We start from the raw sequence: 18,319 nt of genomic DNA, 5'->3' as shown, positions 1-18,319 counted from the left end.
TTCAATGAATGTATCCAAGACATCAAATTTCCTATGTACTTGTCCAAACCTAGAGTAATCATCACTAAAAGTGATGAAATACCCATACCCTCCCTATGCATGAACACTAAAAGTTCTATACATGTTAGTATGTGCTAACTCCAAACATTCCTCGACTCTAGTCCTCTTGGTCATCTTACCATCTATATAGAATTCATAAACTAAAAAGTCTTCGGGACTCAAAGAGTCTAGACTTTATCAGTCTTTGAATACTATTTAGATTAATGTGACCTAGGTTTAGATACCAAACATTTAATTAATGCTAGGTTCAATCCTAAGATTTGTCTATTCTCATCACTTAGCAAAGTTATAATGGAATACATATAAACGAATAAGATATTACCTCCCACTAACTTGCATAACTAACCTTGCATTTGAAGCTAAGGTAAGTATAATCTCATCATTTAACCTTCTCACTTGTTGAATATCCTGTATGGACTTACAAACAATGGGCATGGAATCCATCCACCATAAATGCTAAAATCCACCACTAAATATTCAACAACGAGAAAATGATGCATACTTTCCTTTCCCCTTTAGGTAAACCGAGCATTCCTTTTCTAATGTCCTAAAAAGTTGCAAAAGAATCACTTGCCCCTGATAATGATTTCTTATTCCTTCTCTTGAACTTTCCTTATTTGGTGTTATTCTTTTTCTTATTGAAAAAAGAACTTGAAGAACCTTTAACTTCCATATGAATACCCTATAATCTTTGAGAATCCCCTTGGCCATCCTGAAAGAAAATGGAAAGGTCTCTAAGATCATATGAATATTAGAGTTCATAACAATCCTAAGAGTAAGTTGTCAAAACTAGCCTACCTTTTTCATCAAATAACCATTACAAACTAGAAAAAGAATATCAAAGTCTCTAGTAATAAACATGTGTTGCTATTGCAACACATACATTATCCAAAGATTTAAGTATTAGACACTTGGTCTTTTGATCCATCTAACACCACCTTGATATATCACTCTTTTCTTTTGTTAGGTTAGTTCGTAAGGAATAACTAGCTCTTCCTAAACTAGCTTCTATGCAATTAGTTACTATATCCAAAATAAAATTAAGTCCAAATGATCAATTGGGCTTAGTCTAAAGTGAGAAAGAGAATGATAATAAAATCAACATGATATTTGTAATAACAAAAAATATAACCAAGCATATGACATAATTAAGCATTCAAGGCATTTGGTAATTAATTTAGCAAAAATGTAGCGCTCTCAAACTACATGTCCTTTTGCAAGGTATCCTAGTATCATAAGAATCAATCCTACATGGGGCAGGTTATGACCTTATAACTAGTTAGAGACCCTTTCAGATTAATCTCTTTGTCTTAACCATAAAGATATCTAAAAGCAAGATCAACATACCTTTTATTTGGCCTATGGGCTATGCAAATGGGATCGTGTGGGGCGATTCTACCATTTCATATCCAATGTCAAATGTATAACCATCGTCCTTGAACTATCAATGTCACCAAGTAAAGAAACCTAACGTGGGGGTGATCACTCTCACTACAGACATATCTAGTCTCATCCATGTGGAGAGTTCATATCTATTGATTCTTAGGGCTAACCCATCTGGGGTGGTAATGAACCCAAATCAAGATGAGCTCAACAATGAAGGTCGTGAGCTTGCCTAAGGCCCTCTCTCACTTAATCTTTTGAGATAAATAAGAGCATTTTAAAACCATTAGTAATTTCCATGATGAATAAATTATCTACTTTGAAAATTTTCAAAAATATTTATTTCCTAATTGGATACCTAGTGTAATAAGAGAATATGAACATGAAAAATTTAAATTTTCCATGAAAGTAATTTTCAAAAAGAATTTTGATAAAATGTCCACTCTCAAAATTTTAAAAACTATTTTCATACAATTCTCCTTCTATACACAATTCTAATTAATAAATATTTTATCTAAGAAATATTTCAAAGAAATTTATTTCCATCAATTTATTAAGTCTTTTGGTAATAATCTTTTAATGATAAATTATCTTTGATGAAGATTTCCAAAATATTAATTCCAAATTGGAAACTCTTGTGTAATAAGGCAATTACAAATTTATGAGATTTTGAATAATCTTGAAAGCACCTTATCCAAGAAAGGAACTTTTGCTTTTAATATTAAAAATCCTCATAAGATTTACTTTCCTTATTCCTTACACTTTTCCAACTTAATAAATATTTCCATGGAAATTTCACAATAATTTATTCCATTAAATACTACAAAAAATAGAACATTTTAGTAATTCCTTAATAGATAAAATATTCTCTATGAAAAACTCCAAAAAATGTTCATTTCCAAAAAGGAATTAAATATTTCATTTTGGAAAGTATTTTCAAAATATTTTATATCTCCATTAAATTACTAAAATTTTCCAAAGTTATTTTGGTAACCCTTCTTATCATAAATCATTTATCATAAATCGGGACTCCTGTGCTAAAAGAATTGTTCTCTTATTTCTTATCATTGAACTATCTAAACAGAACGATTTCCTCTTTCTCTATGGAAGGAAAAACTTGGAGGATCAACTATAGGCATAGTTTTCCTTTTCTCACCAAGAAAGAACAAAAAAACCTCCTAAAGTTTAATAAACAGATAGTTATAAAGAAATAACAATCTTCTTAGCAACAACCAGTTTAAATAAATAATCTTAGAAAATATCTTCTCATGAAAATTTACTAATAATACCAAAAAAAAACTTTTCTTTGGGTTCTAATACTTATTTTGGTAACCATTCTTAATTATCAATTATCTATCATGAATTTCAATAATTAACTTATTTTCTTTAAATTGGAATCCTATGCAAAATAGAAAAAAATACTATTTCATAATGATTTGGAAAAATAAGAGTTTTTCCATAAAAGAAAGATTTTATTCTTAGATATCTCAAAGATATGAGAAGATTTTAAATAAAATAAAATCTCTAAGAATTAATTTTAGAAATGTGAGAAAGCTCTTAATCCTTTTCCAACTTATCTTTTCTTTAAAATAAAATTTTCTAACTATGCACATTCCAATTTAAATAAGTTTTCCAATTTTGAAAAATGCATGCAAGATTATTTCCAATTAAGAATACCAAAACATCTTGAGGCCACATATTTAATTAATCAAGAGCATATAATAAAAACAAGGAAAAAATTAAAATGAATATTTCCCATGGCCTTCAGGGATCTTATTGCATATTTAGTAATTAAAATTTGGATAAAATCTAAATTACCAAAAATAGTCTTGCAAGAAAAGATAGGGTTAGTGAAAAATGAAAACCCAAAGGGCTCAATTGCCACCAAAAAGAGCTTAAAAGGAGAGGCCCAAAATTCAGTCCAAACAACCAAAAGGAATTGGACCTGTATGCAATCCCGTAACAACATGTTCTTTAGCATTGCTTCGATTGATCATATCTCCCTCATTTCAACTCCGAATTGCAATCCGTTTGAAGCATTAGACTCCTGACTTCCTAAGCTTCAAAATCATCTGCGATTTACCTAAAGAAACTTAGTGGAAGTAGTCCTGATTTTGGCTCAAAGTTGACATCATTATTCTATAATGCACTTTGCGTAGCCTTGCTTCAATCAATCGTAACTCCCTCATTTCAAGTCCAAATTGCAATCCGCTTAAAACATTGGATTTATAAATTCCTAATATTCAAATCCATATGTGTCTTGCCCCAAGAAACCTACTAAAAGTATCCCTGAACTGTGTTACCATGGATCTCAAACCAAGAACTTCCAAGAATGCTCTTTTTTTTTTCTTTAACTACCATAGAATCTCAAAAAGAACCTTCAAGATTCTTTCTTTTCTCTTGGATCACCATACATGGATATAAAAAACTAAAATTTGTGCAATAATAAAAATTCCTATGCACCTAGAATGAAGCTTACAACCCATCTATTGAAAAGAAAAGATTTTTACATCCAAATAAAAATCTTATACCCCTTATGGGGTGTACAACCCAATCTAGAGAATCAAAAGGCAAAGATAATATCACAATTATAATCGATCAATCCAAATATATTGATATATTTAATGGAATGAATAAAAATATTTCCTTCATTCATCCCTTAGGTCATGGGATGAATAAAACAACCTTACAAAACAAAGTTAGCACACCTTAGAATAGATCTAACATGTTAGAACCTACCCTAGCGCTCTAATACCAATTGTTGAGAGCCCCCGGATCACTCCGTTCCCATACCTTGGATTTCATATGGTGCATGAAAATCTATCCTAGGCTTTTTAAATATATCGCAAAGGAAAATAAGGTATTCAAAAGCTAAAAATGATACCATAGAAAGCATAGATCTAGAGATTAAATCCACATACCTTTCATTCGAATGTTCCTGAATCGATTCCAATCGATGTAGATAATTTTAAAGTCGTAATGGATTTTGTAAACATCATGATCTTTCATCCAATGACTTTTCCTTTTGTCTAAGCACTAAGATGGTGGAGATTTCAAGGGTGGAGAATAGGATTCTCTCTCTAGACTGTAGGAAGAAAATGACAAGACATGGAAACCCTAACCCCTAAATGAGTATTTATAGGCTTTCTATTGGGCTTACGTGACTTAAGCCCACCATGACCATATAGCTTAAAAATGTTGTTAATTGATTAATTAACCATACAAGGCCTTAATTAATCAATTAGTCTAGTCTAAAGATACCACTTACTTATCCTTGTGCAACCTTACATAATTACCAAAATACCCTTATGCATAAAAGTGGACTTAAAACTCATCCAACCCTCATAAACTGTGTCATCAAGGAATTTTAGCTTAGAGCAAGGACCTCTAGGACCCATAGGAGTACTAGCTCTCTTAGAATCAAATTCTGAAATTGACTCAACATCCCACTACAGAGAGTCAACTACACTTCAGTACCCTATATATATTACAACAAGACACCAAGTGCTCGGGTCCATGATCTACTGTCCACTACATATAGACTCCTCATGAATTGGTGTTCGTAATCTAACAAGGTAATGTTATCACCTATCAAAATTACCTCTTAAATCCTTGAGTTACATATCTCACTTTTTATGTGATCAAATGACATACTCTAACTCCAATGAGCATATGTCAAATTCCACTACAGGAATTACTGTGGCCATAGATTTTATGATCACATGTCCTTTGGATCATCCAAGAAGACACATTGTCTCAATTCCATGAGATATCGTGGTGCCTCTATTAAGAATACCTATTGTCACCAACCTCCATCAATAATAACTCAATCTATAAGGATATATGACCACTTTAGGGTCTCACCCATAGGTCAAACCCTCCTATTGATTTTGACACAGGATCAATATCCTCTCAAGGTTGAGAGTCTATATAGTATAGTAGCTTGGTGAATCATGACAATTGATAGCCTTGCATCATGATTCACCATAAGTCCTGTCCAGTGTGCATCACATACACTAGTGCACTTACCATGGGAAACTCATCTCAACGCCCAAGACAAGTCATCCTTCCAATTAGGAGGTGATGAACCACAATTTCTATTGGATTACCCAAATCCATGATAACTTATCTACTTATAAGAACTCATGGATTGTATGTTTTGTGCAACTCCTAATGCACACAAGTCATGTACAATATAAGATATATGAGTTGAATGCTTAAATCAATGTCAATACACCAAAGAGATAACAAGGGAATAGTTAAGTCTAACTTTGTTACATCATGTCTTGCTTTTAGGGGTTTAATCCTAACCATTTAAACTCAAGAAATCTATTTTTTTTTTTAAGTAGATTAATCATTTTTTTAGCACATCAATCTTGGATTTGAGAACTTCAAGTGTATTATGATCTTTTAAATGATTCTTAATTAGTTTTTTATGCTCAATAATAAGATTAAAAAAAAAACAGCCTTTTGGTTATTAATGAATTCATCATCACTATCACTATCACATTCACATTCACTATCATGTGTAGATTCCACAGATGCAATAAAAGCTAAAAATTCATTAGGATCATACCTTTCATCTTCAAAAGTTGTGGAACCACTTTCTTCAAAATCAGTATCACTCCAAGTAATCTGCATAGACTTTTGATATCTTTAAGGCTAGGTCAATCAATAGTAAAGCATTCCATACCATCTCAATTAAAACATTCTACTTTCTTACCTTTGGAGGAACCTTTATCCTTTTCTTTGGATGATTGTTCAAGTCTCTTTCCTTTTTTTAATTCTTAATTTTTGTAATTATTGAATTTCATGACCTTTTTAATTATTTTAGCCATATAAGCCCATTTATCCCTAGTTATGTTATATGACATTTCAATATCTTTTTCCTCATTCTATGAAGCCTTAAAGACAAAGTTTTTAAGCTTTTGAGAACTAGGTAGGGTCATCTCATATGTTTGTATGAAGCCAACAAGTAATCAACTCTCATGAAATCAATGTCCTTACTCTCCTCTATGGCAGTAACTTTAGGTTTAAATCTCTTTGGAAGAGATCTTAAAATTTTTCTTACTACCTTTGAATCTGGAATAAGTTCTCCAAGGTTAAAATAAGAATTAACTATATCACTTAGTTCATAATAAAATGAAGAAAAATTTCATGCATCCTAATGTTCTCAAACTTAGTAGTAAGCATTTTCAATTTAGAAACTTTAACAACATATGTACCTTCATGAGTGACTTGAAGAATATCCCATGCTTCCTTAGCACAAGTGTAGTTTACAATCCTGTAAAACTTATCTGGACAAACTCCATTAAAGATATTAAATAAAGCCCTAACATTGGCTTCACTCCCTTCATTATTGACTTTGTCTTAATCTTGTTTAGGTTTTAGTTCTCCGATTAATCTTCCATGGACATTAAGGATCAATGAGGGTCCCTAGCTATCTATATTCCACTGATGTCTACACCTGTTCACCTTGCATTTTAAGAAAGAACTTCATCCAGGCTTTCTAGTTGGGATAGTTACTTTTATTGAAGTAAGGTGGACTATTCAAAGGAGCTCTAGTTTTTTATTGTTCCATACTAGACTTATAGGATCAATAAAAATCCAATTTGTAATCTTATGTGATCAATAAAAACTTAATTCTTAATCTATATGATCAATAAAATTTTGATTTTTAATTAATAGAATTAAAAAAAATCAATTTTTATCATGCTCTAATATCAATTAAAAAAGCTCGAAATTCCACTAGGGTAACATCCAAATGAGGGGTGAATAGGTGTATTAAAAATTTAAATAAATATTCCCTACAAGGAGTTAAGGATTATCAATTCTTTCAATGATAGGCTATGCAATCAAGATAATTGAATGTAAGCAATGAGGCATAAGGAATTTTACATGGAAAACCCTCACACTAATTGTAGAGATAAAAATCCACAAAATCTAAGATTGCTAATCTAAATCCACTATATGAGATCAAGTTACACAAATTTACTTAACCGTTTTACCCTAAAGACTTACTCTTTAGTACCTACAACTTAATCTAGGTCTATGACGTAGCAACCTCCGATTGCTCTAGTGAATACACTGCACCCTCATTGAAGGGATGAAGGTCCTCAACCCAAGATTCAAAGCTTGAATCCTTTGAATGAGAGAATGGGAATGGTGTGGCTCGTTAGGCTTTCTCTTTAGGAGACTCTTTTGAAATCTCTCCAATCTCTAACCCTAAGAGGGTTATAATGAGGTATTTATAGGCAAATAACCCATAGAGGTTCGTATGAATAGGTTTCCAAATCCAATTTGCATGAAATTCTAAAAAATATTCTCTTATTTTCAGTAGGAAATACATGAGTGCTTGAGCATATTTAACCACCACTTGAGTGCCTTAGGAATTTGAGTGGTGATAAGCACTTGAGCGCTGTTGCCTGCTCAAGAGTCTCCTATTTCTTCCTAAATTCATAAAAACTCAATTTTCTTTAATTGAAAAGATATCGTTCCTCTTTATATCTCTTAAGAGCCTAACTTGTCACAAGTCAAACCTTTTTAGACGCACCTGTGACTTCTCGATTGGACGAACAACAACTCTTGATCTTCAATAGAGAGCAAGTCACTATCTAAAAAGACTTTTATGGTCAAATATTAGAATGCACAAAATTGCCAACATACAAACATGACTCAATGCCCTAACAGTCATAATTTACCTAAACACACATCCTTATGATCATCCAAGGAAACACACTGTCTCAAAGTCCATGAGATATCATGGTCCTTGTATTGAGAATACCTGCTGCTATCGACTTCCATCAATAACGACCTAATCCATAGGGAATATATGCTCATTTTAGGATCTCACTCATTGGTTAAAGCCACTACAAATTTTGGCATAAGCTCAAATTTCTATCAAGGTTAAGAGACAATACAGTAGCACAACTTGGTGAAGTCATGACTACTCAAAGTTCTATATAATATGTAATTGTACACACTAGTGCATTCACCATGAGATCCTTATCCTGATGGTCAAGACTAACCATCATTTCAATTAGGAGTTAGTGCATTATAACTTTAAATGGATGGCTTAAGTTCATGAACAAATCATATATTTACAAGGAATTCATGACTTGGATCTTTTGTGCAATTTCTAATATACCTGAGTCATGTACAATGTAAAAGATGTCAAACTAGAATGTTCATAAGGTATAATCCATGGAATATGATAGATAAAAGTGAAATTGGAGTCATATTAAATAAATAATAAATTATAAATCTGTTACATCATGTCTGTTTTTAAGGGCTTTATTTCAAGAATTTCATGAACCAACTATGAACAAATCATCAATTTCTAAGTGACCCATAACTTGGATCTTTTGTGCAACTTCTAATGCAATCAAGTCATGTATAATGTATATGATGTCAATCTAGAATGCTCATAAAGTATAATTCATGGAATAAGATAAATAAAAGTGAAACTGGAATCATATTAAATAAATAATCAATCCACATTTGTCACATCATGTCATGTTTTTAAGGGCTCTATCCTAACAAAAATTTATATTAAAAGGTTGCTTCTAATTCATTCCATGATCTTATGCTTCTTGGTCTCAAGGAATTGAAGCAAGTCTTCACTTTCTCCTTTTAGGTTAACGAAAACAACTTCATCTTCATCAAATCTATTGATAATTTTGATCTTAAAAGGTGGAACGTATCTCTTCCATCTCTTCTAGGAGTATACACAGACTTTTTCCTTGTAACCTCTAAAAATCAACAACAATGGAATCAATTGAGATTTGATGCAAACGTGCTTTATTAATAAAAAAATAAAATATTACTTAGTAAATTATAGATTAGAAAATGATCCCCCAATAATACGAGAGATTTCATATATTTTTTAGGATATAGTATAATTTTTATTTTAAATACATTAAAAAAAATATTGTTTTTACTTGATTTTTAAATTTTTTCACAAGGAAAATGTAAACAAGATATTACATATCTTGAGATATTATATCCATTAAATATAATATTATTATATAAAAAATAATTGTAAATTTTGAGAAAAGTATGTAATTATATTAACCCTCCGCATTGGCCATGCAATGTGAAAATAAGAAAAAGGAAATGTCTGGGGCCAATTGAGGGCAATTACGGAAAACACAAAATGATTCTGCATATATGTAATTATAATATGGAAAGCATGGAGGCAGAGGAGGAGAGAGAGGAAAAGGCGTATGAGCTTCCCTCAATCTCCCTCAATCAACCTCTTAAAGTGAAAGCCTTCATACCTCTCAACCATTCGACTCTCACTCTCATTCTAACTATTTACAGATTAAATTGAATTACAATAATCCAAGGAGATTGAATCGATCTCGAAGATCCGAAGAAATCCAAATCGATCAGCCATTTCTCAGAATGGCGTCGGCGAATCGGGAAATGGCGGTGTATTGTTTCGACACCCTGGTCGCTCACTACAACAGCCAACAGCCCCCTCCTCCTGCCTTCGACGAGGCTCAACAGTATTCTCCCTAGCCACTTTTATTTTTATTTATTTTATTTATCATTTTTGGTGTTTTATTATTATTATTATTATTATTATTGTCATTTTTATCTTTCAGGTTTATTTCTGATTTCGAGAATTTGGCGGTTTTTCATTTTTTTTTTTTTGTTTTTTTCTTCTTTTGTGATGAGTGGTTTGATCGCTGAAACTCAACACTATATTCCCTACCCACTTAATTGCTTTATATATTTATCCCAATATTTGATGTTTGATTGTTGGAGATGCATGTTGCAGCTTGTTGTTTCTATCTTTTTCTTGGGTCATGTTGTTTATGTTGAGAATTTTATTAGGTTTGCATATTTATGATGTAATCACAAGTTTGGTTGCATCTCTCTTTGTAATGAGCGGTTTGTCTCAGTATGACATTCTCTGCACCCACTTACAGACTTATGTAAATATTTGGTTTTATTTTTTAGTTGCATATTGCAGATTGTCATTGCTTTTAATTTTCTGGATTAATCTTAATCTCAATTTATAACTGATGTGATGGTAATTTGGTTTTACTTGTTTTTTTTTTCCTTTTTTTGATAATGAGTGGCTTCTTCTCTCTGCCTTAGCCTTTTTTTCAAACTTTTTGTTTATTTTTTAATTGAGATATTTTTGGGGGTGTGTATTTCTGGATATTTATATGTGATCAGTTATTGGTTTTTTTTATTTTATTTTCATTTTTATTTTAGTTTTTTTTTTACATGTTAAGGTTGTTTGGTTTTCCAGAAATTGTTGGAGGAGAGTGGAATCTGAGTTTTTATTTTGTTTCTTTTTTCACTTTCTCTTTTGATTTCTCAGAGCCTAATGGAATTTTAATGGTCTTGTTCCTACTTCTCTCTTTCTCTCTCTCTGCTTATGTATTGTGTGCTTGACTTTTATTAATTATCTTTTTAGAAGGAAACATAATTTTGTGTACTGGTTGGTGCAGAGAAAAGGTATGATGATTAAAGACAAGAAAATCAAGTTTTGAATGTTGGATTTTTTTTGGTTCTCTTGGACTCAAGAAAGACAAACCTTCATTTAATTTAGCATAATATGGATAGTTAGCTTATTTAAGAATCTAGATAATATTTTCCCTTTTTAAATGTAAGAATGGGATTTTCATTTTTGGAACTCATGATCCCACTCAACTGTTGTTAAAGCTCATTTCTTTTTATATATAATCTATGTGTAGATGTGTATTAACCAGAGTTATGACTTCAAATTTTGATCAAGCAAAAGCATCCAAAATTCAAACAAGTCCAAAAAAATATTGCTAATATAGTGAAAAGAAAAACTCAATTTTGTTTCATTTCTGGACCTTTATCTTGGATTCACATATTTCTATTATCTATTTGTTTCTTGTTTCAGCACTTGCCAAATTATTAACTTTGTTTGCACTTTGGACGGTGAAGCTATTCTTAATCCCATTGCTGCATTTGGTTGAGAGCAATTTCATGTATTGTTGAGTGAAAGAAACAAACATGAATAATAAAGAAAAATTATGGTTTTTCCTGCAAGTGTGATTTCGAATAAAGTTCAAAACAAAACATGGCATCAACTCTTCCACAATTCATTGTCTTGTGAAAAATTCGAGAAGAATTTGAGAAAAATAAATTCTTATAGAAAAACAATTATTTGTTAAATTCATTCTCTATTGTGGCAACTAAAAATATAGAAGGTACAAGAAAATTTGTTCAACTTTGTTTTTGTCATTTTTTAAGGTGTATGGTGTAATGTATATTTTGGTTATTTTTGGGGAACCAAAAATTTGAGGGAAAATGTGAGAGAAAGAAAATAGAGAGGAAAAGTAGAACGAAAGAACAAGTGAAGGAAATTAAAAAATAGATTCAAAGTCAATAAATTATTTTTATATGCTATTTCAAACTCATTTCACTTTTTTTAACTCTTCAATGTAAAGGTTAAATCATTTTAAAATGCACAAGTTTCTAACTAATTTTAATTGTACTTGATTTTCCTTATTATTTTCGATAGTAAAACCAAACATGAGAAAATAATTTTCCTTAAGGCTATGTTTGGTTCCCGGAATGTTTTTTAGGAAAGAAAATAGGGAGGAAAAGTAGAAGAAAAAAAAGAGTGAAGGAAAATAAAAAATAGATTTAAAGTCAATAAATTATTTTTATACCGTACTTCAAACTCATTTCACTTATAACTCTTTGATATAAAGATTAAATAACTTAAAAATAGATAAGTTTCTTACTAATTTTAATTATATTTGACTTTCTTTTATATTTTTTTTATGGTACAACCTATTTTTTTTTTATGGTAAAACCAAATATAAAATTCATTTTCCTTAGCATTTTGTTTCTTTCCTTAGTACTTTGCGAGAACCAAACATGGCCTAACATTTATTTCCTTTCCTTAGTACTTTCCAAGAACCAAACATAGCCTTCGGGAAGCATGCGCCACAGAATCAGGTTCCTAGCATTGAAAAAGCAAAAAAGAAGCAAGAAAAGATCCTGTTCTCTGGGTTGAACTGATACTCTGTTGGAAAAGGGAAATTTTGAAAAATATATATATTTTTTTGAGTATTTAGAGAGCAGACTCTGTCTCTGTTTCAGTTCAGTTGTATTAATAAAGAGAATAAAATTAAGGTAATTGAATCAATATTTGAGATCTCCAGAAACTATTCTTGTTCCTTAAAATGGTGGCGGCTGACATGGAAGTGGTGGTCTATTTCTTTGACACCCTGATTTCTCACTACAATGAACAGCGACCACTCCCTCCTACTTTTGAGGCTCAACAGTACTCTCACTTTTGCTTTCTACAAATTTCTCTCTTCTCTGCCTATTACATATCTATTTGAAATTTTTTACATTTATTTATTTATTTTTTTGTTGCATGTTTCAGATCATTATTGTTTTAACTTTGTGGTGCCTTTTTCATAGGCAGAGATAAGATCTTCATTCTTGGAGTTCAAAGACCCTCTCTTGACCTCTCCTAGTGTTGCATCAGCTTTTGTGTGTGTGTGTGTGTGTGTACATATGATATAGTTCTAGAAACATAATGGGTACTCATATAATTACATTCTGGTGTAATGAGCTAAAGAAAGGTGATCATAGATCTAAATTAGCTAAAATTTGGACCAGATAAAACTCATTCAAAATTCAAATGAAAACAGTTATTTTACCCTTAGTGAATAAAATTAGGCCCCTGCCGCTAAAGGAAGAGTCCAATTCTGTTTCCTGTTTATGCCCTTGTCTTGGGCATGCAAATTGCCCAACATGTCTTTTTAGTTCAGCAATGGTCAGTTGTTAATTTTACTTATAGGTAGATGGTGATGTTGATGGTCAATCTCATTGATAGGTTGACAACTTAACTAAGCTTTACTCTCTAACATGATGACATTCAGATTTGCACTCTGTAAAAATATATTTGTAATGCATTGGCTGGGTTTAGTTAAGATTTAAGGTTAAATTCATGCAGGAAAGTGGACCGTATGGAAGAAAAATGAAAATAAAGGAGCTTACCTTTATCTGAAATGTTGGAATTGCAAGCAAAGTTCAAATAAAAAAGGGAAAAACATAGCTTCAAAGGATCTCTTACCTCCATCTGAAAATGTTTGAATTATGAACAGAGTTTAAAAAAAATAAAAATGCATAGCATTAAGTTTTCTCTGATGTATTGTCTCGTGGAAAATGCAAGAAGTATTTAAAAAGATTAATTTCTTGTAGAAAAATAATTGTCTTTGAGATTCACTCTTATATGAGTTGTGGCAAACTATTTTTTAAAGAAACTTTGTTTCTTTTTATTTCTTTCTTTCTTTATTTTTTATTTTTTAACTCTAGTTTACTTTTCCTTTCATCGACTCTTAATACTTGGTTTTGCTCATTTCGTTAGGTTTATCATGTGACAGCATTTCAAATGGTATAAATAACACACAATTCAGTACCTAACACACACAGAGACACAAAAGAAAGGAAAATCTGGTCTCCAGAGGTGAATTGATTTTTATTTTATTTTTCATTCCTGAGAATTGAACTTGGAACCTTCAACATTCCCACAGCAAAGGAAAGCAAAGTGCAATTAAGGAAATTAAGAACTAAGCTTTTAACTGAACTATCTTGAGGTCCATAGAAATTGATACCATGTCCCTGAATGTGGTTGACTAATTTGGGCATAGTGAGCTATTGATTTGCCACACAGATTTCTCACTAGAAAATAATCAGCAAATCCCCACACCTTTCAATAGGATCAATATTATTCTCTCAAGCTAAAACATTTTCTTTTTACTTACACACACACACACACACACACACACACACACACACACACACACACACACACACATATATATATATATATATATTTATTTATTTATCAATTTTATATTTTTGACATTTTTCACCTTTAGGTTCCTTGGTTGAATTGAAGATTGTCGTTGTTCGATTTTTTTGGCTTTAATTGCATTTAATGGAACTGTGGTCTGCCTGACTTCTGATATGACTTTATTAATAAACATGACTTTATTAATTTTTTGTGTGTGGCTGTTTGTTTTACAAGAAAAGTTCAAAAGAAAATATAGCTGTACCTTAACAACTGTACATTGTCTAGTGAAAAATGCAAGAAAGGATTTGAAGATGTTAACCTTTCCAAGCAAATATTTTTTTCTGTCAAAATCACACTACTATAACAAATAGCCAAAAAAAAAAAGAAAAAAAGTAAATAAATACAACAGCAATTTTATTTTTCCTTTAATCCTTAGTTTTAGTCGGTTGATATGGTGTATGATTTAACTAATATTTCAAAAATTATAATAAACACAAAATCAAGTCACTAGTTTAAAAAGAAAAATAAGAAAAAGAAAATCTACAGTTACTTCTATTGAATTGGTATTAACTGGAAAAGCAAGGGCACTTGTGGGAAATAAAAGTTAAAGTTTATATATATATATATATATATATATATATATGCTTGTGTGGAGAGAGAGAGAGAGAGAGAGGGAGATAGAACTATCAAAACTGATCCCATTTCTCGGAATGGTACCAGCTAATCGGGAAATGGTGGTCTATTGTTTTGACATCCTCGTGGCTCACTATAACAGCCAGAAATCCCCTCCTCCTGCTTTTGAAGATGCTTATTTGTATTTCGTCCCCCCTAATCTCTCTTTACCTGGTTACATCTTTGCTATAGACATTTAATGGTTTTGGTGTTTGTTTTTTAGGTTTTATCATGCAGATTATTGTTAATTTACCTTTTTTTTTGCTTAATTTTGTTTAAAATTTTGTTTGTTTTGAAGATTTAGGATGTGATTAATAATCCAAGTGGTTTTTTATTTTTATTCTTCTTAAAATATTTTATGGCCTGTTTGGTTGCTTAGAAATTCTTGGAGAAGAATGTATCCGATTTTGCATTCTTTTTCCTGTGAATTCAGAGAAACAAATGAGTAGTTAATGTATTTTCTTCCTTTTCTCTGAGCTTTAGTTGCATTTAGCAGATGTGGTGTGCTTGATTTTCTTTTATTTGATTGATTGGGAATTTGCCCTTTGTTTTTAAGGAAAAAAATGGACAACGTTTCTTGCTGAGAAATGGTAGTAAAAAGGAAAGAAATTAGAGTTTTTAGTAATCAATTTTTTCTTACTTGGAATCAAGGAAAAATAAGCCTCCTCTCAATTGAATCGAAGGTGGCTAGTTTCCTTGGTTAAGATGACAGTTTCCTTTTCTGGATGTCAAAAACAAAATGACACATGATATTTAGAAGTTTTTATCTTCTTTTCTAACTGCCTTGGTTCCCTGAGTAGCCAAAGGAAGGGTTATGAAGTCAAGGACATGAATTCTGTATATAAGAGCAGCTTAGATACTTTAGAGAGAGTTAATTTTGGACTGATGCTCATAAAGGTTTGAGTTTAGAGCGTATGTGCTCATATCTTTGGTGGATTGGTTTATATAAGGAGAGATCAAGATGAGACAGTGAAATGTTGAAGTTTTAATATTATAAATATATTAATCCAGTCTAGATTGTTTTAAGCTTTGTAACTCACCTGAACTTAGCTTGTCTGCTTACCATTTTAACTTTCTTATAGAAGAAATGATTGCTGCATCAGTAAATCTTTTCTTATAAAGGGGAATCATATTTTCTTTTCTTGTCTTGATGAAAGAAGAAGCTTAATAAATTAATTTATCTGCTTGAATTTTTAGTTGAAATGATTCCCTAATTGGGTACTCTCTTTCTCTCTCCCTCCTTCCTAAAGAGAAGTTATTGTCAGTCATCTGTCATCTTAGAAAATTCAATTTTGTGAGCATTCAATTTTGATCTTTACCAGTTGTCTTTCTTAAAAAATGCTTATATTGATATATATATATTTTTTTCAAATGCTGCAGTTTTAATTCATTGCATGCTTTGTTCTTTGATGTTTAATGATGTGGTACCTATATTACCTATATTAATGATTCTGGTTCAAGAACTTTGCACTTACAATCTGTTTATATTGTTGTCTATGATAAGTTTATGTGAATGTGAATTGTAGAATCTTGTGAATCCTTGAGCTTTTAAATGCAAATTGTACCTGAAGCCATTGGCTCACGTGTTTGCCTAGGTTTCATGCACTCATAAATTTTTTTAACCTATCTAAAAGAAAAGGGGAAGAGAGGGAGAGGGTTGGTTGAAAAAGAAAGAAACAAGTGAACGTGTGTATTTCATATTTCAAGAGTTAGGAGTGTAATGTGGTGTTGGCACCTGCACGGCTGTGACTTTGTATTGCATCTCTTGATGTTTGCCAGCCCCATGCGTACACAGTGTTGTTGTGGAGACTCAATACTTGGCATATGAGGTATCACTTATTAAAACTCAAAAGTTTTATGCATACTGGAAGCACTGTTTTTCAAAGTGCATTATTCACATGTGTTGTGGGGCGTATATTTGATCTAATTACTTATCAAAAAAATTATTTGCATGTGTTGTGGGGGTATATGAATAAGAAAAAAGTTTAAAGAAAAAAAAAAACCTAGCGATCCAAAAATACTAACCTAAATGATATAAAAACAACATAAAAATATTTTGTTAAGGGATCAAGTTGGTTCAAGTTAGTTATGTTAGACAAGCCCCTACCCTAAACCAAATTGAACCTAATTAGTTAGGCAAAAATCCTAATTGAATCAAACCAAACAAGGGTCTCTACCCAAACCAATCCATGTGGATTGGTTTAGGTTAATGGGATCGGTCGGTTTTTTCAAAAACAAAAATGTTCACCTTTATGTGTGTGTGCTCATTGTGACCATTAGGTTTGAATGCATTCAAGCTTTATGTTTACAAGTTCTCAAGAACAAGGTATATGTTTACAAGCTTTATGTTTACAAGGGTCTCTACCCAAACCAATCCATGTGGATTGGTTTAGGTTAATGGGATTGGTTGGTTTTTTCAAAAACAAAAATGTTCACCTTTATCTGTGTGTGTGCGCTCATTGTGACCATTAGGTTTGAATGCATACAAGCTTTATGTTTACAAGTTCTCAAGAACAAGGTATATGATTAGTGGTCTTCATGAGGATGATGAGCAGGGGTGTGTGTCAGTGTGTGTGTTAGTATATGTGTATTTTGTACCATTTGGGTTTAGTTGTTGGTGGTGGTGTATGATAGTTAAGTTTAAGTGCCATACAAGCCTCTATCTTTGAGTCTATGAGTTCTCTAGAACAAGACAAATGACTAGCGGTGGGTTGTGGATTAAGGTATTGGTGAGTGTCATGACCATTAGGTCTAAATGCGATACATACTCTGTATCTATGAGGTTTTAGGAATAAGATAGATGACTGGTGGTTTGAAAAATGGTAAAGAATAAGGAGACAAGGAGGTGCTATTCTATTCAGTGAGAAACCTGCTTATATGTGTGTGCTAGTGGTTAGGGTTATTAAGGGTGGGGTTGTTGGTAGGTAGTATGATTGTTAGGTTTGACAGTGATAAAAGCTGTGTGTGTATGTCTGTGTTATGGGTGAATGGGGAGAGGAGGGGAGGGGAGAGAAGGAGAGAAGTGTGGGTGTGTTGGGGGTTTGGTGTTGGTGGATAGTGTGACCATAAGGCTTGCATATCATACAAGCTTTATATTTGAGGGTTCTAAGGGACAAGACCAGGAGGAATCCACAAGAAAGGGGTTCTTTTTGTCTGCTTAACTTGCTAGAGAGGCATGTGGATGGGGCAAAGAAGATCCCTATTTATTTTTGTGGACATGCACAACAAAAGGAACCCCACATATGCCTTGATGACATGAGTGATTGGCTTGTCTAGTGAGGCTAAACTTGAACTCAAGCCAGATGAGGTGATGAATTCCGTGACATGATCCTTTCTATAACAATTTGTTAGAGTCAAATTTGATGTGTGGCAAGGTTGTGCCAACATTATTGTATT

At 31.9% G+C, this 18,319-nt stretch overlaps 1 protein-coding gene across 2 annotated transcripts in view; it reads left to right on the top strand.

Moving 5' to 3' along the window:
• The first annotated feature begins 9,617 nt into the window (after window positions 1-9,617).
• LOC100255042 (uncharacterized protein At2g38710) overlaps window positions 9,618-18,319 on the top strand; it is a 30,204-nt gene continuing 21,502 nt past the window's right edge. The window contains exon 1 of one of the 2 annotated variants that reach the window (XM_002268122.5): window positions 9,618-9,953. In XM_002268122.5, coding sequence (XP_002268158.2) covers window positions 9,850-9,953 — 104 coding nt within the window. In that variant the 5' untranslated portion in view covers window positions 9,618-9,849. Of the gene's footprint in view, window positions 9,954-12,611; window positions 12,728-18,319 lie in introns of those variants that run through there. The other variant, XM_059741463.1, reaches the window with a different exon arrangement.

Source organism: Vitis vinifera, chromosome 13 (assembly GCF_030704535.1).
Source record: "Vitis vinifera cultivar Pinot Noir 40024 chromosome 13, ASM3070453v1".
In the NCBI taxonomy this organism is placed as follows: domain Eukaryota; kingdom Viridiplantae; phylum Streptophyta; class Magnoliopsida; order Vitales; family Vitaceae; genus Vitis; species Vitis vinifera.
This window is presented reverse-complemented; position numbering and strand designations above follow the sequence as displayed.